Genomic DNA, 27160 nt, shown 5'->3' on the forward strand with positions numbered 1-27160 from the left:
GTACGTTGGTAAATAACATTCAGGGCATGTCACCTCACCTCCACTGAAATCACAAATAGTAATACCCGCTAAGAACAATAGCACTAAAACTGTCCTCAGGTTAAAAATAATCTGTTTGCCTGCGTATAAAACACACGAATCACACGGTCTCAAGAGCTCTTTTGCTGGGTAGCAATATTTTACCTCTAATGACCTCCAGCCAGAGCCAGCCATTTCTGCAGGCTCTACAGAGTCACCAAACGCAGCCGCCTGCCTTCGCCCTAGCACATCCCACCTCGCTGCCTGCAGAGGCTCCAGAGGTGTATGGAAAAAACAGAGTGCTTGCGCTCGATCTTCCCTAACAAATGAGACTTTTGAGTGTAGTTTGTTGCTGTCTTCCCTTTTGGGTGACTGAGTCTCTCCGTGCTGTGCAGCAGCAGCAGTGCCGCCCGTGCCGCTCACGGAGGTTTCCTGACTGAGGCGTTGCAGTCGGAGGGAAGTGCTCCTCCGGGAGGGAGAAGGGTCCGGATGCTCTCCACAGAGATCAGGTATTTCTACTCTCTCCTTCAAAATGCATAAAGTCATTCTAAACTCCCATTTCTTTCTTCCTCACCCCAAAGTCATATCCTTGAGCTTATCTGAAATGGATAAATGCCACTGGAAAAAAAAATGTAAAACCAGAGACATAAAGACAGAAAGGTGACAGGGCTGGGGCTCCCGGGCGTCTCTTTCTCCATCCCTGCCTTCTTTCAGTAAACTTCTATGTTGTGCCGTCCCGGAGCCGCCTTCGCTGGCTGCAGTGAAGGACGCGGCGCCGGGGTAGGTGGCTGCCAGCGGGGCTGGGGGCACCGGGGCAGCGCCGGCACCTGCAGCGGGGCCCGGCCCTGGGACAACCCTCCTCCCTGCGCCCAGGCTCGGCCGCCGGGCGAGAGCACGATTTTCATTTTGTTTCTGCCCGCTCCGTCCTTCACCTGCCCGAGGCCGCTCGCCGCGCTCCGGGCGGCGCGGGGGGCGGGAGGAGCCGGCGCGGCCGCCGCTACCTGCGGGCGGCCCGGGCCCCGGCCCCCCCGCGGAGCCGCGCGGTGGCAGCGCGGGGCGGGGCGGCCGCGGGACCCTGCCCGCCCGCCGGCGGCAGCGGCGGCGGCAGCAGCGACACCGCTCCGCGCCCCGCTCCGCGCTCCGCTCCGCGCTCCGCTCCGCCGCCAAGTTGTGTCGCGCTGCGCGGCGCTGCCGCCTGCCCGCCGGCTCGCTGCGGGCGCGGGGCAAGCGGGTCCTGCCCCCACTCCGCGGGGGGCCGCTCCCTCCCTCCCTCGTTCCCTCCCGCCGCCGCCGCTTTTTTTTTTTTTTTTCCCTCTTTCTTTTTCCCCCCTTCCCGCGGGAGGGAGGGGAAGGGCCGCCGCTATAAAGCGCCGCGGGACGCGGTGCGCGGCCCCGCTCGCAGCCCCTGCCCGCCCGCGCGGGCCGAGCTCGTCGCCGCCCGCCGCCGCGGCCCGGACGCGGCGCTCAAGGTAAGCGAGGCGGGGCGGGCGGGCGCCCCGCGCAGGGCAGCTCCGCGCCTCGCTGCGCCCGCTCCGCGCGCGCTGCGCTCCCCGCGCTGCGGCTCTGCCTCGCGCGGCTGCAACTTCGCGGTCCCCGCGGGGCAGCTGCGGCGCGCGGCGCTTCACAGCGGAGCGTCTGGGCGGCACGTCGGGCTCGCTCGTGCCCGGAGCGCTTGAAGCTCGCGCAGCGCCCCGGCAGCGGCGGCAGCGGCCCCATCGCGAGCGCGCCGCGCGGGGAGCGCTTGGCGACCCCGACCTGGCAGCATCTTTGTCCCCGTCGGGGCGCCGCGCGGGCTGCAGCGCCCCCGGCACCAGCTGCGGGCGGGGGGCCAGCGCGGGGGCCCCGGGGTTGCGCTCCTAGAACCGGGCAAGTTGCACCCGTGTGCACGTGGAGCAGCGACACGAGGGCGAGCGGTGGTTGGGTGCCTTGTGTGCAGCAGCCTTGCAAGGGAGCCTGCCTCGGCCGAAGCCTGACGCCTATAAAAGCGGTCCTTGGACGTTGGGCACCGTGAGCACCCGTTTGCATGCCTATTCTGTGTAGCCTGCTTTGAACTCCCCAGCTCTTAACTGTCCTCGGAATGGTGTTTGCATTGCTGCTTGTCAGGAGCACCTCATCCTCCCTGTTCCGCTCTGCTATCTAGCAGCAAAACACATCCCTGAATGGGAGAGCTGCTGGGGTCATCCTCCTGCCACCCCTAAAGTCTCTGTAAGTGCTTAAGAGTAGTTCCCAGAACTTAGATTTTGTTAAAGCTCGAGGAAGGAGAGGACTCTATAAGCTCTCCAGAGAGACTGTGTGTTCTCTTTGATTTTGACTACTAAAACACTCTGAAGCAAAAATTTGCAGTAGTATCGCACATACTCTATGTATGCTGTATACATATATATGTATATGTATGTTTGGAGTCTTGGTACTGTGTTTCATTTAAGGAAACGATACTTGTTCTTTATAGGCAAACTCTCTATGTCAGACGATAACAAGCTACTGTTAATTCAAAAGAGCTGTATGATATATCTGAAAAAAATAATTAATTTCTTAGGCTTGTCATGTTTCCCTGACAAGAAGCAGGGGTGCAGCATGCACTCCCTGATTTGGAGCATGGCTCTGCTCTGTCCTGCACAGAAACCCCGTTGTTTCTCAGGGGAGACCTCAACATTTAGCACTGTCCTGTTAGCAAAGTACAACATGTGTCACCTCCGTACCTGGGGGCTGCTGGATGTCTCTGTGTGTGTGTGTGTGTGTGTTGGGGGGGTGTCTGTGGTATGAACTGAATGGGCGCTGGTTCTTCCTGGCACGATGACACATGAAAGCCAACAGCGCGAGCCTGGCACGGTTCTGGCCTCCCTTGTGCTGTGTTCTCAGGTGGAGCTCTGGCGTTTGGGGATACCATGGCCAGGCCGGTGGACACTTGGCCTGACACCTGGGAGAGCCTGGAGAGTCAAGCGGGCCATTTGTTTGCTTGTCTCCTTACTTGAGTGCTTTCTAGGATGAGAAGGAGCTGCGCGGGATAGCCCTGTGCGTCTGTTTTGTTGAAGATGATTACTCAGAAAACGCCACAGGAAAGCAGTTAGGTTTGCACAATGTTTATAAATACAATATGGTGCAAACTGTCAAGCAAGCTGTTCAAAATCACGTCGCGCCTGTGCCGTGTTGCCTGCAAAGCGTAAACGCGTCCTCCCCGTTCCCGGTGCTCGCCTGACAGTTGGTGCTCCCAGCACTTAGCTGTGGCCTTCCTGCCCTGTCCGTCGCTTTCCAGGGTGCATCAGCTGCAGAGCCATCGTTGGACACGGAGCCAGTGCTGCTGCTCCTCTTGTTCCACAGTCCCTCATTCCAGTCCTGGGCCGATTTCAGTGTGGCGCTGGAAGCTCTAGCGTTCAGAGAGCAAAACTGTAGCGGTAAAAATAGCATTTGCATGTTTGGTTTGTCATCGGCTGCAGTGGAGGGTTGTTAGAAATACTGCGTGTTGCTCTTCTTGTGTTGTAGCATGAAGGAGTCGTGAGTTTTGTCTTGCAAAACGTTTGTTTTATTTGCTAAAGATTTGGGAAATGTGAAGTGCACCTAAGTACGGAGCGTATGAGAAGCTTCCCCCGCTTCCCCTCTAAGAAGTCCCAAAGCCTTTCCTCAGAGTCGCCATCATACTTAGAGATGCTGATGGGTGGGTTAATGGATCCACTGCACAGGGAACACGGATTTATCTAGGCTGCAACATGGATTTTTGAGCCTTCAAATACATGATTCCAGATGTCCAAGGGCATCTCACTTGGCCGCCTGCGGTTGTGCCAGTGCTGGTGCTTGCTTGGTGGGTATTCCCTTCTGCAGTGCGGCAGGGTCTTCTGCTGTAATATATATAAAAAGATGAGATGTTTTATAAACTCAGACCCAGCTTTTTCTTCTATAATTTATGTTCTGAAGGACTCGTAATAAACAGTTTATTAAAAAGAAATCCTGATTTATTTCTGCAAATGGTTACATTTCAAGATGGTATCAAACAGTTTTGTAGGAGGCCATCTTTTATGCTTCCCATGGCAGTTTAAAAGATTGCTAGAAAAATAATCCAGAATCTGAGTAGGTTTGGATTAAAGGCAGGCCAGAAGTATATGTCAGCGTATGTGGTGCTTATATGCAACGAAGCGACAGATTTTACCACAGAACATCTGGGTACTGGCTTCAGTTACAGCACAGATTTTAGTGGGATAACAAGTCTTGTTTGGCTTCACATTCATTTTTGAAGTCACTAAACTTTATATGAATAATAAAACTGTAAGCCCATTACTTCACTATTTTCAAGGGGCTATTTCAGTCTTCCTTCAGGATCTTGCATGGCTCTAGAGCTGTTTTTATTTTGTTTTGCTAAGTGGTATTTATCTTTTCATTTGTCAGTGACCCTTTCCAGGAGACAGATTTACTAATTTGTACAAATAGACACACTGTAGACGCAGGGTTTCCATTCGACCTTGCTGAATGTGCACGTTTTCTACATTAAGGGCAGCCTAATGAAAACTGCACATTTCTTGTCGTTTAGTGTATTCAAAGAAGCTCATGTTGTTAATATGGAACGCTCTGCAGCCACTTTGGGCTGCCATTTCAACCACTAATAATAGTTAAAATAATGTGGAGGCTTTACTTGCTTTTTCTGTTCGATTATAAAATACAGAGGAGAAGGGCTGGCCTGACGAAAGAGCCTTCTACTTCGTAAAAGAAAACAACTTTGCAAGTCGTCAGAAAATGGTACGTGTACTAGTGGGAATGGCCAGCAAAACCTTTGGGGATCATAATCCGGACTAATTATATATCAAGAGATACGTATTTGGAATGAGGCTTGCATGTATGAGGAATGAGGCTTGCCTGTATCGACAGTCCCTTGATTATATGTCCTAATTATACCTTGATGTTGATTACAGACTTTAATGCCACTGAGTACACAGTCCTCCAAGGAGGAGAAGTTGTAGGCGTTACCTGAGCAGAAGTGAATGGAAAGTAAATGAGGACTTTGTTAAAGGCAGTGGAGTTTCATAGGTAGCAGCAGTGAGAGAGGAATCAAGCGTGGTTTAAGCTCTCTTAAACGACAAACAGTGCAGTAAGCAAGCATCGTCTCAGAGAAATGATTGTTTGCGAAAGCTGCATTTTATGTTGTGACTAAGATGCTTCTGCAACAAAAATCCTAATGAAATCGGTGATGGTTTCAGCCTGAGACAACTCCTCAAAAAAGGTAATGCTTGGGGGAACGGCTGTGAAGGCTGAGAAGATGCTGTGTTTGAAAACTTTAACAAGATGTCATTAGGGAAGGAAGTATTTGCCCTTAGAGCGGGAAATAGGTCAGGGTAATAAATTATAACTCCAGGAGAACGTGCTTAAAGTTGGGAATAAATTAAGGACAGAGAAAGTAAACACTAAAAAGAAGATTGTTCTTTCAGAATTAATTTTCTAGCTTGTAGTATGTAAGGACCCCCAGTGAACTGGAGAAAGGTAAATGTTAACACAGAGCTGTAGGAGGAATGAACAGAAAATCCTGTGGCTACCTAGATGGCTTTGTACCCTAGGGACTGCGTAGGTCGTGTAAGATGTGTCAGAGGCCAGCGGCACCATCCTTTTAGTTGAAGTGCTAGAGAGTTGATATTATAACTTTCTGCAGAAAAAAAAAAAAAAAAAAAAAAGCAACAGTCTTGGGACATTTTACAGGACAGATTTTTAGCTTATGCTCATCTTCTAAGTGCTGTTCAAGTCAGCAGAAGAACATTTGGTCTGAGAATCTAATGCACAGTAAGCATTTGGATAAATTAAAAGGTGCTTGTGTTTATAAGGGATGGACACTCGCATTTGCATGCTAATACTGTGCTGAACATTTTCTAGAGACAACATACAGTGGCCTGTCCCGTTGCACTGGCAGAAGAGCGTGTATTCGGTAACGTGTTGCTCCTGGGCTGCTCAAGAAGCTGGCAGGATTGTTTGCACCTGGTGACCACGAGCCTCAGTGGGGGTGTTGCACCACACAGGGATTGAGACTGCTCACTCATAATTAAACACAGTAGTTGTAGAGATGTTTGTTGATGGCAGGGTAGCTGAGATAAGCAGCAGTGGTACTTACTGAGAGCACCTGGAAATCTGAAAAACAAAAGGCAATAATTCATCTTTCCCGCTTCGCTCGCCTCTCCATGGGCCGGATATGAGTGCCCCTCAAGTGTGACCTGCGCACCCTTATGCAGTGACACACTCCCGAACTCGACACTTCCGCTGTGATTTACAGGGGAAGAGCACTGTTCTCCTAATTAAAGGCACTGCTTTTCTGGAGGGGAGAAATCTTTAAAGAGGTTGTAACTTATTTAGAAGGAGAAAAATGATGCTTTTAATCTTTCTCACCTTTATCAATTCCAAAATAGAGCAGTGCTAGTCCAACTGCTTCTCCTGTTGCAAAGTCTGGTAGGGAAGCAGATGAATAGCAGGCTGTAATGGAATTGCAGGTTCTTTGCACCGATCTAGGAGGATCAAGTACAGTATGTGATTTTTACAAAGCATCCAGGATACTGGGAAGATAAGATCTCTCTCTTGCTACTTTGTTTAAATGTAGTAGATTTACTACTAGTTTGTTTATGTTCAAACAGTCTGAACGTATCTTAGCAGTTTGAAATCCAGAAACCTGATGCAAATTAAGTTGTTTACAGATTGGGATGATGATTGTGCAAGAAAGCCAAGTATCTCAGAGCTGCCAGCTGTGGGCTGTGGATGCAACGGCAAACATCAGTGAACAGACTTAACGGTTCCTACTCTCTGTTCTTTGTGTTTCTTTGGCTACTAAATATGCATTTAATTCTCCATGGCCTCTGTCTCCTGAGTAAGAATTAGTTACTTGAGTGTCATTTGTAGGACTAATAGGATCTCTCCCTTATGTGGGGAAGACGCCAGGGGCTTCCTCAAACTGATTTTTTCAGTAATGAAAAATAATGAATAAAAATATAATAGTCTTAGAAGGTATTAAAGGGTTATAATTTTGCAGGGAAGATTTTATGTCTGTCAGTTAAAACTTTCATAATCCTGTACTGTAATCCTAGTTTGAAAGATAAGTAGGTTTTAAAACCTTTTCTCCTCACATGAACAAAACTTGGATTTAGGCTCTTCCAAGTTAATTTAACATTTGGTTTAAATAGGTATTCTGAGGCAAAGCATAAGACATCTCTTGCAAGTGTGTAATGGCTAAGATGCAGGCTGAGGGATAGAAATGTGCTGTGTTACTTAATGGAGTATATTCCAATTCTCACTCATTTAACAAAAAGTAGTCACAAGATGTTTATAAGAAAATTCAGACAATGAGCGTTTTCCATAGAAAACGCCAAATTCTCACGTAGCAGCAAGATGCACTTCAGTAGGCCAGAACCCGGCTCAGGGGATCCTTGTGCTCGTGCCGCTCACGGCAGCGCAGAGCTCGGTGGCCGCGGAAGCCCTGCGCCGCGTCCTGCAGCCCTGCGCCAGCCCGGCCGCCACCGCCACGCTGCCCTGCAGTTGTGCGGAGCCAAACTGCGCGTGTGCAGCCCGCGAGCGAGCGCCAGAGCCGTGCGCGAGGCAGGGCTTCCCGTGCCCGCCTTGTGGGAAATCAAAGCTTTCGTAATTGAAACCAGAGTTGGGCTCTGCTCCTTCCCGTCGGCTTCTAGCTGAGAGTTAAAACCGGCCCCGACGTCCCGCTCGCGCCGCGGCTCCCTGCCTGCACAGAGGTGCCCGTGCGTTGGCCCTGCAGCCAGTCACCAAGGCTGGCTTTTCTCTCCCTGAAAGCAGACCACCTACTTGCCTTGATTTTGTCGCTGCATTTGCTGAATTGCTTGGTGTGGATAAAGTACCAAGCAACAGAATCTTTTTAAAATCTGCAATATTTTGTTCTTGCAGTACAGCATTAACGATAACGTTGAAATGATGTTTTGCTGTTTAGCGGTAACTTTCATCCAAGGATGTCGGAGGCCTGCCCAGCAGGCAGCAGCGAGGGCCACCCCACAGCTCACTCTGCATCTTTTGTCCTTGGAAAAGTATAAATTCCCTTGGCACCAATTCCAGTCATCCCTTAATCTGGAAGGTCTTTTCCTTCTTCCTGTCCTTCCCTTCCCTCTCCCTCTCCTCCGGCGGAGCAGGGATGGTTGCCATAAGCAGGTCAACATGGCTTGGGGCTGTTTGGATGTTCACTCACCCAGAACAGCCTGACCTGTCTGCCCGAACACACTCCCTCCGCGTTTGTTCCGAGTTCACTACATGAAGAACTAACCTTTCACCTGCCGGACTGGACAAATAAACATTGGTCTAGCAGGAGAGAGAAGCTGGAATCCACCCTTTTCATAATCTGATTTTGAAATCCCTTATTACAGCTCTGCAGTTGACCCTGACCATTTTGAGAGCCCTGTGGCACTTTCGCTGAGAACGTGAGTCTTTTCACACTTGAGAAAAACATTTCATCTTGGTCATGCAAGAACACCATGACTAGAAGTGTTTAGAAAAACAAAAAGTGTTGCAAAGGCACCCTGGAGCCTGACAGCTCCCACGCATGCTGCCATCCCGCTCTCACCTTGTACGGACGGCCCTACGCTGGCCTTCGGTGTAACGGCAGCCGCAGCAGGAGCGCGAGGACTGCGGCCTGTGCCTGCCCTCCGGCCCAGAGCCCAGCGATGGCGAACGAGGGTCGGCCAGGACAACACAGGCAGCCCGTGGCGCAGCAGGGCGTCACCTCTCCTGGGCATCCCTGCAGCTTCCCACAGAGCCTGGGGCCGGGAAAGACATTGCTGTCACCTGCTGTGCACGAGCCCCACAGTGTGCCAGGGAGAGTGGTCCTCCTCCTTCTGCCAACAAAAGAAGAGAAACAAAGCAAGGAGTCTGATGAAGAAAAGAAAGGAGAGGAAAAGGCACACGTATGGGGTCTGTATGACTGCCAGCTACCTGGTCTGCTGGCCTTGGGCTTGGTGTTTGGTGACCTTTCAAGATGCAGAGTGCCCATCGGAGCTCTGGCTGAGGCTCACTAGTGGCAGCAGTAAGGTGGCTATGTGGGGCAGTGCTTTGCTCCGTGCTTGCTCTACAGCTTTGCCCTTCGAGGCCGAGCCCTTGGCGTTGCCTGGCTCCATAGCCCTAGAGGCAGGTCTTTCTGCTGGCTGCCAGCTACACTGGAGCTGACTCGGAGCAGGCGGGGAGCTTGGCAGGGTCTGTGGCTCCTCCAGCATGTGGCCCCCACATGTCCTGAACTGTCACCTGCTTTTTGGCACCTGTGGCAACCTTGACTCACCTCAGCAGGATTCCTGGGCGCAGTCTGGCTGCCCTCCCTGTGCCGTGGTGCACATGTTCTCGCAAGCGTCACGTGCGTCTTGCCTGTTTCGTTTGTCCCAGGGCTGGAGGGAGAACCAGGAATGCAGGCTGGGGAGCCATGCATGGGAGTGCAGGCAGAATTTGCCTCCCTGGCCTGTAGCAATGCAGAGCTGTGGCCTCCTGCAGGAAGCAGCAGTTTGGGTTATCTGTAGTGCCAGTAGTGAGTGCCAACACCAAGTGGTGACTGCAGGTAGCCAGCTGAGTGATTCTTCAGTAATCATCTGGTCTAATGTACTGGGCTGTCCTCTACATGAATCCCCTCCTCCTTTCCTTCCATTGTTCCATCCTTCCATCCTTCTTTCCAAGGAAATTCATGTCTGTAGCCAAAATTCAGCCAGTGTTAGTATTCCTCCTCTTTCTCCTCCTGACCCATGTAAAAGTGGCGGTTCAAAAGAAACAAGTTTCAGAGTGATACCTAGAAGAAATGGAAGGGCTGTGGTGTGGTTTATTTTGATGAACCATTGAATGCTCTTGTTTGCATCAGCTGCTGAGGAAGGCAGCAACGCTGATTTTGTGAGTAAGAAATTGTATATGCTGTGTTTTAGGGATGGTAGAGATGAGCATGGGGAATAAGATCCATGCTGAGTCTGGGAAAGTTTTTGCAGATGTAACTGGGATAAGGTCCACCAATTCCAATGCTGAAAGTGCTGGCAGAAATACTTCAATATCAACATCTTTTGCATTGCATTTAATATATTCCATTTCCAAACACTTCCTTTCAGCAGCCCTGTTCAACTAGGGGAAATTGCACACGTAGGATCTGTGACTTTCTGCAGTAAGTGACAAATCATTGCAAGAGAGCACCTCCCTGATGCATAATGGGTTAGTAAGACCTTTAAAGGTGAAGGTATGTAATGTAAAGACTTAATCTGATTTTGGACAATATATAATATATATATTCCTGGGCAAGCTCCGGAAATATGGGATAGATGAGTGCACAGTGAGGTGGATTAGGAACTGGCTGGATGGCAGAGCTCAGAGGGTGGTGATCAGCAGTGCAGAGTCTAGTTGGAGGCCTGTGGCTAGCGGGGTCCCCCAGGGGTCAGTCCTTGGTCCAGTCCTGTTCAATTTATTCATCCATGACCTGGATGAAGGCACAGAGTGCTCCCTCAGCAAGTTTGCTGATGATACCAAACTGGGAGGAGTAGCCGATACCCCAGAGGGCTGCACTGCCATCCAGAGGGACCTGGACAGACTGGACAACTGGGCAGTGAAAAACCTCATGCAATTCAACAAGGCCAAGTGCAAGGTCCTGCACCTGGGGAGGAATAACCCCAGACACCAGGACAGGCTGGGGACCGACCTTCTGGAGAGCAGCTCTGCAGAGAAAGACCTGGGTGTCATGGTGGATGACAAGTTGACCATGAGGCAGCAGTGTGCCCTCGTGGCCAAGAAGGCCAATGGGATCCTGGGGTGCATTAAGAAGAGCGTCTCCAGCAGGTCGAGGGAGGTGATCCTGCCCCTCTACTCAGCCCTGGTGAGGCCACATCTGGAGTATTGTGTCCAGTTCTGGGCTCCACAGTACAAGAGGGATGTGGAGCTGCTGGAGAGAGTCCAGCGCAGGGCCACAAGGATGATCAGGGGCCTGGGACATCTGCCCTATGAGGAGAGGCTGAGGGAGCTGGGCCTGTTCAGCCTGCAGAAGAGAAGGTTGAGAGGGGACCTGATCAGTGTCTAGAAGTACCTCAAGGGAGGCAGTGAGGAGGATGGTGCTGGCCTCTTTTCAGTGGTGGCCACCAACAGAACTAGAGGAAATGGCCACAAACTGAAACACCAAAAGTTCCACAGGAACTTAAGGAAAAATTTCTTGACACTGAGGGTGACAGAGCACTGGAACAGGCTGCCCAGAGAGGTTGTGGAGTCTCCTTCTCTGGAGATCTTCAAAACCTGCTTGGACGCAGTCCTGTGCCACGTGCTCTAGGTGACCCTGCGTGTGCAGGGGGGTTGGACTAGATGATCTCTAGAGGTCCCTTCCAACCTTAAGCATTCTATGATTCTATGATTCTATGATATCCAATATGAAAATTTGGATTGTGTTGATAATTACAATACTTCTTTTTTATTTTGGGGTGTGTGTGTAGGGGGAAGCTATCAGCTAATCTGCATTGCTGTATTCCTGAGAAAGCCTCAATTTATGTAGAAAAAACATAGTTCCTCTGAGGTTGGCTGTAGGTCTGGTTAAAATGATGCAGGTGCAACTAAAATAATGCAGGAGAGATAAGAATAAGATTGAAAAAAATATAAGGAGGGGAAATACATAATACAACAGAAATAACTTCAAATAAATGCTGTTTCTTCTTTATCCAAGTACCTAGTTAACTACCAGCTTTTTCTGGATTGAAGAACTCTTGTATTCCAAACTGCCAAGCGGATTGGGTGGCAAACGGGCGCTGCGCCGAGCCGGGTGCCGTGGCGCTGCCGTCGCCGCGGACGCTGCGGCGCTGGCCGGGCAGTGCCCGCTGCGCTCGAGCGCTGCCCGCGGGGCTCCTCCTGGAGCGGCTGCCCTGCTTCGCTCTTTCAGCTCCGGGAGGATTTTCTGGAGAGCTGCTCTGCTGCGCTTACTCTCCCCTGTATCCCAGGTGTTAGCAGCTGCAGTCGTTAGTGTTTAGCCTCGAACTGTTGAAACCACCGTCAGTAAAAGAGACACCATAAACGTGCAGCTGAAACCTCCTGTGCAGCTGTGCCAGGCAAGCTGCGTCTGCAGAGGCAGGACGGCCGGGCTGCGCGTACTGGTGCTGCCTGTGGCTCGTGGGCGGGTGTGCGTGGCGCTCTCGTCACCCCCATGCTGGGCAGAGCTCTGCTTCTCATGGAAGCTGAGGGAGGCAGCCTTTGTGCTGAGCAGATTTGAAAAAACAAAATTGAAAATAGTGAAATAGTGGATTTTTATAATGTATTTAAAAAATAGAGATATTTTTTAAAAAGCTGAAGGAACTGTAGGTACCTGTGCAGGGACACAAGTTTCTACAAGCAGTAGCTGCTGCTGCCAACTCAGCTTCCCCCAAGCTGAGGAGGTGGTGGCAACAGCTCCCCCCTGGGCTGCTCCTCACACTGCCCAGCTCCTGCCCTATAAATCACAGCAGTGATCCCCAGTCGCTTGTGTCACAGCCTCTTCCACAGCTCCCTGCCAGGCTCAGGCCTTTTATTTCTGCCCCTTTAACAAAACCCGTGTTAGCCATAGGCAGCTGCCAGCAGATAGGCATTCCCCAGGCCCTAAAAATGGCTCAAGTAATCTCAACTCCTTTTGTAGTTAATAGGGTTAATTAGTTCATTTTTATCTTTTAGAGTTTTCCAGAGGTCTTTCTGACCTCCAAGCACAAGCCCCAGCAGTTTGATAATGCGACAGCAAGTTGTGTAGGCCCTGACTCTACTCTGGCCCCTTAATTCAGCTCAATTTTCTTTCTACCCTGAAACTTTCAGTCCTCCTCGTGCCGTATGGGTTTTGGCAAGGGCAGTTGCTCATAATGTCATTCAGAACTATTATAGAGAAGCAGTGGGAAACTTGGTACCAATACCAACATACTTGTGTTGGTTGTAATTTGCAATTGTTCGTATGAATTTCTACCCGCTAATCCCCTTGCTGAGATTCATTATGGAGAGACAGTAACATGCACTCGCAGGGCTGTGCTGAAGGCAGAATGACTTGGCCTGGGGAAGCAGCTATTGTGCTGTGATTAAAGGAAAGGATTATATTGTGATTTCCTTGAATGAGGAACCGCACTGCCCGCTTTTGTTACTCGTAGCAAGGGGCTAATAATTGCTCTCCGTTATAAAACACCTCTGGGCCTGGGCCGTGTGGTGTTCGGAGTTGATTACCAGAGCTGTGCCAACAACTCCTATGGCTGTTTCTGTGTCATATCTATTTTTTTCTACCTGGGCTCACACCCTGCTGTGGCTTCAGGCAGATCCCTTCTCAGAATTAAGCTTCCAGTGAAGCGCCCGGGTCAGGAATTTTTTAAGCGCAGGATGGGTGAAGAGAGAGGATGGAACCAACTTGTTCTAGGCCTGCAAGGGGGAGTTGAGCGTTGCAGGGGCCAGTGGCAATGAGCAGATTCCACCCAAATTCTGTGCAAGTCTTAGAACATTTGACTTCTAGTGATAATTTAAACTTCCTTGTGTGCCATTACAACCCCCTCCCCAAAAGAGGGGCAAGAGACCGACTGAAAATGTAAGAGGCCGCTGGGAACTCCTTGGTTTTGATGCTCTCCACTGAATTGTATGAACAGAAATTACTGTGAAGGAAAAAAAAATACTGTGATTTAGCAAAAGGAAAAATTAGAATTTCCTCAAATGTCGTAACTAGGATCTGTTCGTTCATTTGTTTTTTGAAGCATCCATCTAATGTGATAAATCACCAGCCCCAGGATGGTGATTCCAGTGTATCAGCATTGGATCTGTTTCCACTAAATGTGGAAAAATAAGGTTCCACTTAGGAACAAAATAGTCCATGTAAAATTTGATTTTTGATGCCATATCTCCCTGAGTATGTTTGTTTTTCGACATGTCTAATTTGAGACAGCTCCACATTGCACAGTATTAGCCCCTCAGTTGACCTCTCCCAGAAGTTGTTACTCATTGCCACTGTTGTGCGTTAAGATTTGATTCCAATGTGTGTATATATATTCTTCATATGGTTATATTTCTATCAAGATATATGCACACAGACACACACATATACTTGGCTTTTTTCCCATGCTACAGTGACTTACTTGGCTAAAACAATACTTCAGCAAAGGAAAAACATGTACTGAAATGGAATTGCAAGAGAAGGTCTGTTAATCCCCAGGTCATTGACGTGCACCCTAAAAGCTTCAAAGGAACTATTGTAGTGCATCGAGTGAGTGTGTCTTTAGGGAGCTTTAATCCACGGATTATAGGTACAATGGTGCATAAAGGGTGTTTCCTCCCTGTTGTATTCTGTCATGCCAGTGGGAGCGGGCACATCCAAGTGGGCGCAGCACAGAAATATTTTTCTTCAAATTTTACTAAGAAATCTAAACCTTGGCCTTCGTATTCTGCCTGTGTCCTCCTTCTTTGTGGCTCTTACGTATGTACCACTAAGGGACTTCATTCAGAGATCCTTGGACCACGTTCCTTGGAATGTGTTATCAGTACAGAAAAGCATCAGGCGGAACCAGACCATAAGCTTTTGGTATCCTGTTAAAAAAAAAAAATACAAGCATCCCAAACATGTTTTTGTGATGCTTTCCTCCTTAAACAACTAGCTCTCACTAAAGAATTAAAAATTTAGAAGCCTTTTTTTTTCTTCCTTGCCCGTTAAAAGCAACTAATTACATTACAGCCAGAAATAGCAGGCACACTTTAAATTACTCTCTGCTGAGGTGATAATTTTGTATGCTGAGTTGCATATATTTGTGTTACATTTCTCTGGAAATAAAGTTTATAATGGAAAAGCTCCCAGATTCTTAACTTGCCGAGTCCTGGTACTAAGTGTGACTGGTCCCACAATGTACCCTTTGATTTCCAAAGCTAGACTTAAGTCAATAAATCTACAGACTTATTAAGAGATGCATCGTGGGTAACGTAAATAACAACCCCGGTACCCTGGTGTTTAAAAATAGGATGTAAGGAGGAAAAAAAGCAACCGTCTATACACCAGAAAGAGAAGAAATGCAACCCAAAGACATCGTGGCAGGCAGTGCCTTGAAATTATCCTCACTAAATTACAGTCATGCACTTTCCACTCTCTGTAATTAAGCATTAGGTTTTATTTATTCCAGATGCCTTTGCTTCAACTAAACCCAGATCTTTTTTTCGTTATTGTAAATCCTTTACAGGTCTCGATGACCTGCAGACAGTTGAGAAGTAAAGCCCATGTTTTCCATAGATGGAGGCACTTGAAGATGACTTGTGAGTAACGCTGGCTTGTGAGCGGTCAGTCTGGCAGCGCGGCTTGCGCTTTCCATCGCGTGGGCACGGCCAGCCGCACCGAGCCGGGGCCGGGCGCTGCGCGTAGGCGCGCGATGCCGTTTCCTGGGAGGTCACCGCTGCCTTTATCACAAACAGCCAAGCGGAATGGATCCCCAGCTGGCTAGGGGGGATTTCTGCGGGCACCAAGACCCCAATGCCTTGACGCACACTGCGTGCAACCTGCGAGACGTCACTGACTGCTATGGGCTGACTGTCCTCAGGGATTTACATTTTGTTGTAGGATAGGCAAGGTACAGGCTTTAGTGGTACAGGCAAGGTACAGGCAATGCTACCGCCACCAGAAGAGTGCATCAAGGCTCTCATCTGTCTATGCCGGTAGCGCTGGTCGGGTCTGACTGAAGTCTCTGCGCTTTGGAAAGGGAACCAAGCGCAGAGCTGCCTGTGCCCCTGCCTGCTGACAGGAGGCTGCACGTTTGGGAAACTGCTGTCCAGGGGCTCTGCTTTCTGGCTTCGATCCAGAATCAACCCAACCTGCCGCTGCCTCCCTTCAGCTCTGTGGCTTGCAGGAAAATCCTGTGAGGCACCGTTGGAGCTAAATCTAATTTATCCCCAAATTTGAAACTTAAGCCAGTTCCACATCCTCTTGTCCTTTCTATTTCTGCTTAATATTACAGTTTACCTAGATGTTTGCAGGACTTTTACCTAGATGCAGTTAGTTATACAAATCTCTGAAGGCTGGAGGCAGTACTTGTATAAATAGGAATTTGGAAAGTTTGAGAACTTTTTGTTGTTGGAGTATAATTCAGAAGAAAGAAAGGAGCTGTAATCATAAAATCTGTGGTCAGGTTTAACTGTATAGTGTTCATGTATGTGCTTATTGTTCTGATTTATAAAATGCTTAGGCTGTTCCCCTTATTTATTTATACTTTCTGAAGGAAAACCCACCTCTTACTTGTAAGGTAGTAAATGGTAAAGTGTTTAAAGTAATTTATATGCCACTTCAAATTTACAGCATGCATTTTTGATCTGTTGAACTATTTAGATAGACGTGGATGGGTTCATTGAGTGACCCACTGCGCAGAGTGGCTGCTGTTAAGGGGATGTCGCGGGGTCTGGTGCGGACGTACGTTGCCTTCGTTCCTGTGCACTGAGCGCCTCTGAGGAGGCTCACGCACTAAGTGTGGAGGATCCTGCTCCGCTAGGCAGGGCCACGCCACCCTCCCACGCAAAGACCCTTCCTGTGGGCCTGCGGGGCTCCGTGGGGCAGGGCGGCCAAGGCAGGGGGGAGGGAGAACAGGGGCAGCCGGGGCAGCCCTGCCCGGCCCCGCTGCGCTCGGCATGCGGGGATGGCCCCCCGGCCGGGAAGCAGCCTGGGCAGCAGCCCTGCCTGGCGGGAGATGGGGCCCCTCGGGTGCCTGCAGTCACAGCTCTGCTTCCCAGAGAGGGACAGAAGTGGAAAAAGGAAAGGAAAAGGAAAAAAAGGATCTCTCTGCTTTTCTGTTCTCTCCTTTTCTTTTTCCTTAATGGAGGAACGTGCAAGGCAGTGCTGCTTTTTGGAGGGCCGTGGGTCTCAATCCTGCTGTATTACCGACGCAGAGCGTGCGCGGTCGCTTTGCGGAGCCCTGGCCCCTGCCCTCCCTCGGCTGCGGGCGCTGCAGAGAGGCTGGCGCTGGGGCGCCAGGGCTGGCGACTGATCCCGTCTCCTTTTGAAGGTAGCCGGTAGCCCCGTGTCGGCGTTTGACCTCCTCGGGATCAGCTGGCCCGGCTGCGTCCCACAATCTCCGCTCTTCCAGGTCTTGTTACCCCGAGTCTCGCGCCCGCGCAGGCCGCCGGGGCGGCAGGTTCGCGGTGCCGTTCAGGGTTAAGACATTCAGAGAGAGTTTGGAAAAAAGTGAGAGGTAAAGAAAGGCCATTAGAGGGCACTTTTGCAATCCTAGAGAAGGAAAACGGTGCTTGTTATTTCACTTAGGACTGTTTACCTTGGCTGTCTCTTAAATTCAGTGATAAACAGCAGGCAAATCCCTCCAGTCAGCAGGAATATATCAATAAAATATTGACTCTGAGTTTAAAAGAAAAGAAAACAAGACAAACTTGTAGAAAAGGGAATAAAAGACATTTAGGAGGTGGCAGAGTCTGGAGAACAAAAATTCACACAACATATTTCACATTATTTGTATTGCTTTACAGTGTAGTGTTTAGGCTCCATCTTGTGCTCTAAAAATAAAGCAGACTCAGGCCTCATCACACAGGACAAACAAAAACATTTGTCAAAAGTTTCCGAGAACTGAGTGGCAGAGCATTAATTTATGCACGGGGAGCTAGGAAGTGGATTTTCTGAGAGACTCCATGAAAGCCGCTGCCCGATGGTGAGCTTTCCCAGGAGTAAACATAGAAGGAATAAATTATTTTTGCTTTCTTTGTGATGTTTTGTGTGAGTAAACTGTGGGGAATCTAGCTTAAAGTCATGCCAGATTATAATCAATGCACTGTTAAAAAAAAAAAAATCTGTTTATTTACATGCGTGAAAGCACAGCATAATGCTAATAGCATGTTTTCCAAAACCTGTTCAGTGATTTTTGGATGCCTCTTTGCTACTTTGGTGTCCCACTTTTGGAAGTGTGGTATGTGAAAACTAGTTCCTTTTTAGGGCTCTGAGGTTGGATATGTGAAAATGAAGGCACCCAAAACCTTACTGGCCTGCAAATGGTACAGGATCACAAAACTTCCATTTCAATTTCATGTATAGAATGGGTCACTGCTGGTTTTGTAGCCTGATGAAAACCACAGAACTAAATCTGCTGATCTTTGGAGGTTATTGCTAAGCTGAAAATGCTGTAATAATGAGATACCACAAACAGACAAATCTTTACTTTTCTCCACACCACAATTGTGAACGGGATGGAGGTACTGTCCACAAGGGTTTTCAAAGTGGATTAGCTAGTGAAATTATTTAAGAAGTGAAGCTTAGCCTGAGTAGTCCTATAATCAAAAATAGTTTATTTTAATAAAAGTTACACCACACTAGAAGTGACTATGAGAATATACAATATTGCAATTTCAAGAGGTTCATATGGAGGACACTGTCTTCAGAAGGTGCCAGTGTTGCTTACCTAACCAAATAATCTGCTTTAACTGCTGTGATTAAGTTAGAAAGAATTTCATCCCTGTTGGCCAAGGATAATACTTGAAAAATCAATAAACAGTGTGTTAGCGCACACAGAACTCATCCTACTTTGTATGGGAGATTTCTGCTGACTTTGGTGACTCAAGTCAGCAAGTATTTTGACTTACGATCTTTGCTCCAAAAGGTCAAATGTCATTAGCTTTGCTGATAAGTATAAACATTTCAGTCTGAATTCAAGAAAACGTGCCCATGGTCATCAAAAGCTAAGTAAGGAACTTGTTAGGACAAAAGTTGTCAAATACTGGGGAGGGCAAATCATGATTTATCTATAAGCAGCAATTCCATATCCTCTATAAAGCCATTCCTTCCCTTCCTAGGTCAGAGTAGAGCAGTAACCTATCATTAAAATATTAAAGCTAATACTACAATGTACAATTCAAAACCTGTTAGTAACAGTGATGGAGCGCTGCAAGGCCAGCTCGTGCTCACAGGGAATCCTGCTAACGGAGCCTCGCTGCCGTGCGGCCGGGTGTTGTGTCCTGAGGTCATCACAGAACAAGTGAGGGCGCAGCTGGTGCCGACTGGAAAATGACCAAGAGCAGCCTCAGCATGGCCCGGGCTTGCCTGGGAAGCAGAGGGGCTGGGAATCATATAGGGATTACCGAGCTCACCGCAGAGCCTCCCCACACGCCTGCTGCCTGCTCGGAGAGACGTGGGGGCCTCCGTGGTGATGCTGCCTACCTGAACGGAAGAAACTCTGCCACATGAACCTTAAGCATTTTCTTTCTTTGGACAGTTCATGTATTTGTTTTGCTCAGGAGGGCGAAGATCTGACTGTAAATACAGTAATATGCAGGTGAGGGAGAAAACTCGGGAAGAACAGCAGGCTTAGTTGTCAGGAGAGGCAAGAGCGAAAGCAGCGAAAGAACTCACTCTTGGTGAGTGAGTTTTCGGTAAGTTTCACTTGCGATTTACAACCACTTAGGGTTTGTTACCTGTTCTCCTTTGTACCTGTTGCCTCATGAGTTTGGTTTTTTTTTGGAGTGTGTGTGTGTGTTGGAAGGCGAGGGGGAAGATTTATTAAGGAAAGGGATTGAGCTGGACAGCAAGAATGGGGGAAACCATTAGGAAGCAAAGCTGGCATGAAGTTGAGATGAAAGGGCAAGAGAAAGCTGACAGAAAGTAAAGTAGAGCATGGGGAACCAGCACTGTTTATGAAAGAAGCAATTAGATAACAGCGATGCTACAGGCAGAGGAAGCAGTATGAGGAGTATGAAAGTAGCCCCGTGCAGACCCTTCTGGGGCCAGGACACCCACCCCGCTGAAGGGCTGTGCGTGCCCTTACGGGCTGCAGGACACGCACACGCCGCAGTCCCTTGGGGGAGATGCGGAGCGATGGCTTGGGAAGATTTTCTCGGGATTTTTTTCATCCCAGGAGATGGAGGTGCCCTGTGTTGCCTGTCCCGTGCTTGGCGAGTTTCACCAGGGATCAGGTGGCCGCAGGAGGGGTGGCTGGAAGCTGACGGGATGTCCATCACTTGCCTCTGTGAAAGAGTGTGGGAAGGGGCGCCGGGAACTTTCTAAAGGGCTTGAAAGGCAAGAACAATGTTATTGTGGCTCAGAATACACCATGCCACTTCTCAAGGAGCCTTGTATTTACTAATTTTGTCTAAGAGATTAAAGAAAGGTCAAGTGGAAGAAAAAAAAAAGTGGCTAAATATCAGATTTGATCTTAAAGAAAAATAAAGTTTGTTACAAAACCATAATCAGCTTACACTGTAGTATAAAGACTGATGCATACTCATGCATTCAGCCAAGTAACAGCAATAAAAGCAAGATAAAAAAGTTCTTGCTGGTTCAGTTTTTAATCACACTTTTCTCTTAATCCAGCGGCTAATACAATTTTGGTAATAGCTTTGAATTCTTTTTTTTTTTTTCTATTTTTAAAAATGTTATCATTTAGCAATTTAAACTCACTTTGCTTATGGCAAAATACAGGCTTAGCTCCCTCCTTCCCACACCACAGCCATTATGTATGAGATCATCTACTGCAGTGAAAGGAGATGGTCTGTCCCACTGTATATCTTAAGGTAGTCATTACTGACCTACTTGTAGACATAATAATGAAAGGCTGAGATTATGAATTATTATGCCTAATTTGTAAGGGATTCTCTGCTTTTGTGTTTTGGAATTCCCGTCAGACCTGAGGATTAAGCCCTGCTGAATTGCATGCTAATACCAATGTGCTTTGAGTATGTGGGGGATTATAGCACATATTTTTCTAATTCACTATTTTTATAAAGAGCAATTTCACTGGAAATATTTATTTTTCGAAAGGATTGTTGGAAGCACAACCAAAATCTCCTAAGGAAAGTAAAGTGGATGTCCCCTCCATCTGCTCTGTGCTTACACTTGTTACCATCTTCCATCTCTGCTACGGCAAAGCCCTGAATTGCAGCTCTTCCAAAACCTGTGCAAGGCTTTTGCTCAGGAGAGGGAGATACCGGTTTGAAACGAGTGTGCAGGCTTCCTTTCAGTTGCAGTTAGAGAGGTGAAGATCTTATTGACGCACTTTTATCCAACCTCTCTGACCCCTCAAGCATAGTCCTTATACGTGCCCAGTGCTTGTATGGCCGTAGAGGCTCCTGCAAGCTGTGACGCGAGTGCACGGAGGGCACAGTGTTATAGGTAACTCTGCATTTCAGCAGTGCAATAGGCCTTTCGAGCCCATATCCGCTTTAGGCCCCTCACCTGTGTGGCTTTGAAATGCCTCTGAGTTTGGTTTTACTGTTTTGCCTTAAACATTTGGTTGCTACCATAGGTTTATATGTGATTTGCTAGAGACCTTGTAGGCTCTTTGGCGGCACCAGAGGAACGTGTGGGTTCCGCACTGCTCTGTGGCTGCTTGTGCTGCAAGTCGTGCCAAAAGCCGGTGCTTTCCTGCAGCTGCCGCTTGCCGTTCCGCCACCCTCACGCGGGAATCCTTGTGTTGCTGCAGGATGCTCCTGCTCCACTGTGCGCTGCTTTGGCTGCTGCTGCTGCCGCCCGGCTCCAGGACGCAGAAGCTGCCTACCAGAGATGAGGAGCTCTTCCAAATGCAGATCCGGGACAAGGCGTTTTTTCATGATTCATCAGTAATCCCCGATGGAGCCGAAATCAGCAGCTATCTCTTCCGAGACACTCCTAAAAGGTATTTGGGTCCAGTTTAAATCACAGAGTTGTGTTTTGGGGTTAGTAGTTTTATTTGTTGGGAGTTTTAGAATCAAAATTTGAATCAAAATTTGAATTTAAATAACAAAAATACAGATGCCTGGGAGCAAAGGGAGGGAGAAGGAGGTTGGAAACAGAGTTGCCCCACTACACTTGTCCTTCTTCTTAATTTAATTTTGTGCTTTAACAAAACAGCATGAGCCAGTGTAGATGAACTCTCATTTTCCAGCCTCACTCTTTGGGGCTAGAAAATACTGTGGTTAGACTGGAGAAGAAAACGAGGCTCCAGAGAGTTCAGGGGAGACCGATCTTGACACTTCCCTCCTCATATCACACAGCTCCCTAAGCTTTCCTAGGGGAACATTTTATAATAAAAAAGGAGCTCTCCTCCTTGGGGAGGAGAGGAAAAGGGACATGCCTGAATGCATATGTGTTTCTAGGATCCTTACTCAGATATATCACAAAAACCCTGACCTGTCCTATCTTCAAGTTTCAGAAAGGATCCTGTTTTTCTTTTTTATACCCTTGTGACTGTTGGTATCTTATATAGTGAAGGTAGGGGTAGGAAGTGAAGCTGATGGAGGGGAGGCAGGAGATGAGGAGTGTGCAATCTGCAGCACCATCTTAGTGGGGGGGACTTCAGCCCCCATCTCCTCAGCTCTTGCCCTTTCCATGCCCTCCCAACATACACATGCTACGTAGATTGTTGCCTTGCCTGTGAGCAACACTTGTGTCTCTGTTGCCCCACCAGGATGGACCTTGATACTGCACAGTCTGTGGGCTGTCTGCTATCAGAATTTATTAATGTTGCGGGTCTGTTACCCTTCCCCTAGGTATTTCTTTGTGGTTGAAGAAGACAACACTCCCTTAGCAGTGACAGTGACACCATGCGATGCCCCTCTGGAGTGGAAACTGAGTGTGCAAGAGCTCCCAGAGGAAGCCAGTGGAGACGGTTCAGGTAACAAACCATCAAAGGCTGCCCTTGCACCTCAGAGACCTGCTTTTCTCCTGGATTCCAAGGATTCAGGGGCTCTCAAATCAGCCTCAGTGGGATGCTGGGAGTTTCACAGCAGGCCCGTGCTTGTGATCTCCCTCTGTTTGGATCTTCAGCCCCAGTCCTGCCTTTGTGCAGGAAACTGGCAGCAGGGAGCAATGCAAGAAGACCTGTGCTTGAGTTAAATCAGCTTCCAGGGAACTAAGCATGCATAGGTCAGAAAGTAAATGTTGAAAAGCTATAGAAGGGCAGTATTGAGAAGACCTGTGGGAGCGCTATCCAGTACAGCAGCAACATGAAACCTGAAAGCTGCGGATACGCTTATAGACTGCCCCGGGTGCTGCCACAGCAAACTCTGTGTGCCTGGCCTCAGTTTCACTGGCAGCTTTGCTGGGAAACACAAGATGAGAAAGGATGGGGATTTGCATTCCTGCAAGGCTGACCTTGCCCCTTTGAGGACTCATTTGTAGGCACACTTAAAGCTTGTTTGAAGGTAGTAACATAATTCCTATTCAGGAAAGAAAATACCATTGGCTTCCAGAACCTCTAATGCAAGTGCTAAGGGGCATACACCAGACTGTAGCAGGATAGTCACCTGCTGCCCTCACTGTGCTTGCACACATGGGTTTGGAGGGGCCGATACCCAGAGACAGACAGTGGAGCTGGTGCCTTCTGGAGAACTGTAGGACACTTCCGAGATAGGTGTTTGAAGTGACCTAATGGAGGGTGTCGGTCACCACCTGTGAGACTCCAGTAATACTGATCAGATGTGATTTCTATTGTGTTCTTTTTAACCTGGGTGTAGACCAGCCTACCTGCCTGATGTGACAGAGTAATGATTATGTATTCCTCAGAAGATATAACCTTCCTTTTAATCTACTTTTTTTTGTATTTTATACAGAAGAGTTTTTAGAGTTTTATTTTCTCATATTCACAGACCTTTGCACGTCTGTATAAATGTCTGTCTTTCCTCGTAATCTAGGTGAGCCAGAACCTCTTGAGCAGCAGAAGCAGCAGATTACTAATGAAGAAGGCACAGAGCTGTTCTCTTACAAAGGCAACGACGTTGAGTATTTTGTGTCCTCTAGTTCCCCATCTGGTTTGTACCAACTAGATCTGCTGTCCACAGAGAAGGATACACATTTTAAAGTTTATGCGACCACTACTCCAGAATCAGACCAGCCTTACCCAGAATTACCTTATGATCCCAGAATTGATGTCACTTCTCTGGGACGTACTACAGTGACCCTAGCATGGAAACCAAGTCCCACTGCCTCCTTATTGAAACAGCCAATTCAGTATTGCATAGTCATCAATAAAGAACACAATTTCAAAAGCCTCTGTGCTGTTGAAGCCAAACTCAGTTCTGATGATGCCTTCATGATAGCTCCAAAACCAGGCCTGGACTTCAGTCCATTTGACTTTGCCCATTTTGGCTTCCCTTCAGACAACAACTCGGGAAAAGAACGTGGTTTCCTAAAATCATCGTCAAAGTTTGGGCGCCAGATGTCTTCAAAGCCAAGAGTTGATCTGCATAAGATTTGCATCGGGAACAAGAACATCTTCACGGTGTCTGATCTGAAACCCGACACGCAGTACTACTTTGACATGTTTGCAGTAAATACTAACACTAACATGAGCACCGCATATGTTGGCACCTTTGCCAGAACGAAAGAGGAGGCTAAACAGAAGACAGTTGAGTTGAAGGATGGCAAAGTAACAGATGTATTTATCAAGAGAAAGGGAGCCAAATTTCTGCGTTTTGCTCCTGTTTCCTCTCACCAAAAAGTCACCTTCTCTGTTCATTCGTGCCTGGATGCTGTTCAGATCCAAATTAGAAGAGATGGAAAACTTCTCTTGTCTCAAAGTGTTGAGGGTGTACGGCAATTTCAGCTTCGAGGGAAAGCAAAAGCTAAATATCTAATTAGGCTGAAAGGAAGCAAAAAAGGTGCTTCCATATTGAAGATTTTGGCTACAACAAGGCCTAATAAGCAGTTGTTTCCTTCTCTTCCAGAAGACACAAGAATCAAAGCCTTCGACAAGCTTCGCACATGTTCTTCTGTCACAGTGGCATGGCTAGGGACCCAAGAGCGAAACAAATTCTGCATCTACAAAAAGGAAGTGGATGATAATTATAATGAAGAGCAGAAGAAAAGAGAACAGAACCAGTGCTTGGGTCCGGATACAAGGAAGAAATCAGAAAAGGTTCTCTGTAAATACTTTCACAGCCAGAATATACAGAAAGCAGTTACCACAGAGACAATTCGAGGCCTGCAGCCAGGCAAATCCTACCTGCTGGATGTTTATGTCATAGGGCACGGGGGGCACTCTGTCAAATACCAGGGCAAATTGGTGAAAACAAGGAAGTTCTGTTAGTGCCCTGTATATAGAAATCTATGGAACTCCAGTCTGAACATTACCCTGCTTTAAGTATACAGATTGACTACTCGCACAGCTGAGAAGTTGTGACCTTTATTTGTACTGTGTAGAAAAGATATCAACTTGTATATTTATGTTTACGTAAGTAATTGTTTGGAGGAACTGAGGCCGCTGCTCTCCGGTAGCATCAACAGTTGTATTATCATGTGTCCGGTGACCCACATGTGATGCTCAGTAGATGTCCAAGGTAGCAGGAAACCTTGAAGGAACTGGCACTCCTTTACCTCCATATTGCATGAACTGCTTCTAAATTATTTTATTACTTAAAAACCCGAGATAAATCAGTCATCTACCTTGTTATTCGCACACAGAACACACAGTCACTCACCCATTCTCTCACTGTAGATGGTAGGGTTTCTGTAAATTATTTTATAGAGTCTTGTTTTAAATGTTTATGTTTCTATGACTGTAAACTATTAAAATCTCCCCCCATTAAAATACAGATCTAAACTAAATATTAACTGGGCTGCACATGAATCAGTTTAATTGCTAATGTAAATTCTTACCTAGCTCATTTTAATGTTTAAATACTGTATGTATTTCATGTACAAAGTTGCCATAACGTTATATTCCTGTACATAAAATTAAAAATATTAGATTATATGTTGTTTCCTTTTCCTTGACATTCGGGGGGGGGAAGTCGGATTTGGGAACAAACCCAAGTCCGAGGGGACTGCTGTGAAGGAAGTGCTAAGGGAAGAGGCCGGCACAGAACGAACACCCTTGGTTGCCGCAGGTGAGGACGGGTCCTGTTTGGTCGCGCTGGCGAGCGCTGCCAGCCCTTAGCGCCGCGCGGGGCGCCCAGCCTGGCTGTCGCAGACCGCGCGGCCGAACACGTCCCACGGCAGCGGGACGGCTGCTGCTTTGCAGGTTATCACTGAAGTCATCTGCGTTCTGGATTCTGATACTTTCCACCACAGTAACAATAAGCTGAGGGGATTTTTTTTCCTTAGACAAGAATAGTAGTGCTAAAAAAAATACAAAGTACATTGATTCAAATTGTGTTTTCATTGTGTAAATTTTTTAAAATCATCAAATCTCTGCCTCTCATCTTTCCTGAATTATCCTATTTGTTTTTTTTATATATATACTTCTCTGTAAATGATCACCTCTCCTCTTTTGAAATCATCTTTCTAATTCCCTAAAGCTAATGGCTTCAGTAACACACTGCTGGCTAGGCTCTCAAGACGAGGTAGGTAAGCAGCCAGTCATGAGGTCGCTATGGCTGGGAATCCTCTAAGAACAGACTATGATACCACTGTTCAATCACAGCTTGCCCTACATTTCACTGTGCAAAAGTCCACTGAATCCTTCAGGTTCAAATCAACACCTGCATCTTTTAAGCACTTCTCTGTTCTCTGCCATTTCTGCTGGGAATATTGTCCTTCCAGTGGTGCAATTCCAGCATTTCCTTGAGAATATGTGTTTTTATGACATTCCAGCTGACATTCCCATTAGCCAGCTTTCTCTGTTTGGGATTGCATTCACTTGGCTTTTCTACCTGGCAACTACTTATTTTTGCAGTAAGTGAAATGAAAACTTTCCCCAAAATGTGTGCATCTCCACTCTACCTGAGCACTGCATTTTGAAGAAAAATGAATAGATGGGTGTTTGTAAGTTACCCTTACTTAAGTGGGAGATGACTGAAGTAGATGTTGAAGTAAATTAGGTCTCCATCAGATAAGCTTCAGACTGAGCCTTTGTAAGTGCCGGTGCGCACAAAGCAGCAGCGCTCCGGGTGCCGGAGGAGCCGCTGGGCTGGAGCCGAGCGCAGCCGGGTTTCGCGCCGCCCCGCGTCCCCGGCCTCTGGGCCTGCAGACCCGGCTCACCTGGGCCACAGAGCGGCAGCAGCTTCCAGCTCTCCCTGCCTTGCCCGAGGCATCACCAGTTGCATCCTGCGCATCTGCAGCCCGAGTTCCACAACACAACGGGTATCAGTAACTTACTAAAGGGTAACGTGGGTGGAGAGCTGTGATATGAGCAAAAAATAAGGTACATCGGATAGCTATATGAATACATATATCAAATAAGAACTTTTTATGTGCATTTTTAACAGGGTTTCAAAAGTAAAGAGGTATGAACTTTCAAATAGAAAGTTAAACAGAGTTCAGCATTTGTACTGATACATGCAGATGCATATTTTCAATTCTAGACCTCCATTT

At 47.7% G+C, this 27160-nt stretch overlaps 1 protein-coding gene across 2 annotated transcripts; it reads left to right on the forward strand.

Annotated features, from left to right (window-relative positions):
• Positions 1–511: 511 nt before the first annotated feature.
• Positions 512–25544, forward strand: NDNF (neuron derived neurotrophic factor). Of its 2 annotated transcripts, none has more exons than XM_088527680.1 (4): positions 512–527; positions 21354–21545; positions 22399–22523; positions 23542–25544. In XM_088527680.1, the coding sequence occupies exons 2-4, from the start codon at positions 21355–21357 to the stop codon at positions 24933–24935; spliced, it is 1710 nt and encodes a 569-aa protein (XP_088383806.1). In that variant the 5' UTR covers positions 512–527; position 21354; the 3' UTR covers positions 24936–25544. The 2 variants fall into 2 exon arrangements, with proteins under 2 accessions (XP_088383806.1, XP_088383805.1); XM_088527679.1 differs by lacking the exon at positions 512–527 and adding an exon at positions 1305–1487.
• The last annotated feature ends 1616 nt before the right edge of the window (positions 25545–27160 follow it).

The sequence above is a fragment of the Tinamus guttatus genome, unplaced genomic scaffold (genome assembly GCF_059628265.1).
Source record: "Tinamus guttatus ecotype Peru unplaced genomic scaffold, ASM5962826v1 Tinamus_guttatus_pri_ptg000288l, whole genome shotgun sequence".
Lineage (NCBI taxonomy): Eukaryota > Metazoa > Chordata > Aves > Tinamiformes > Tinamidae > Tinamus > Tinamus guttatus.

Coding starts and splice junctions, on each gene's coding strand:
- NDNF (XM_088527680.1), top strand. CDS start 21,355: ATGCTCCTGCTCCACTGTGCGCTGCTTTGGCTGCTGCTGCTGCCGCCC. Junction 21,546..22,398: donor TTCCGAGACACTCCTAAAAG/GTATTTGGGTCC, acceptor CCCTTCCCCTAG/GTATTTCTTTGTGGTTGAAG. Junction 22,524..23,541: donor AGCCAGTGGAGACGGTTCAG/GTAACAAACCAT, acceptor CTCGTAATCTAG/GTGAGCCAGAACCTCTTGAG.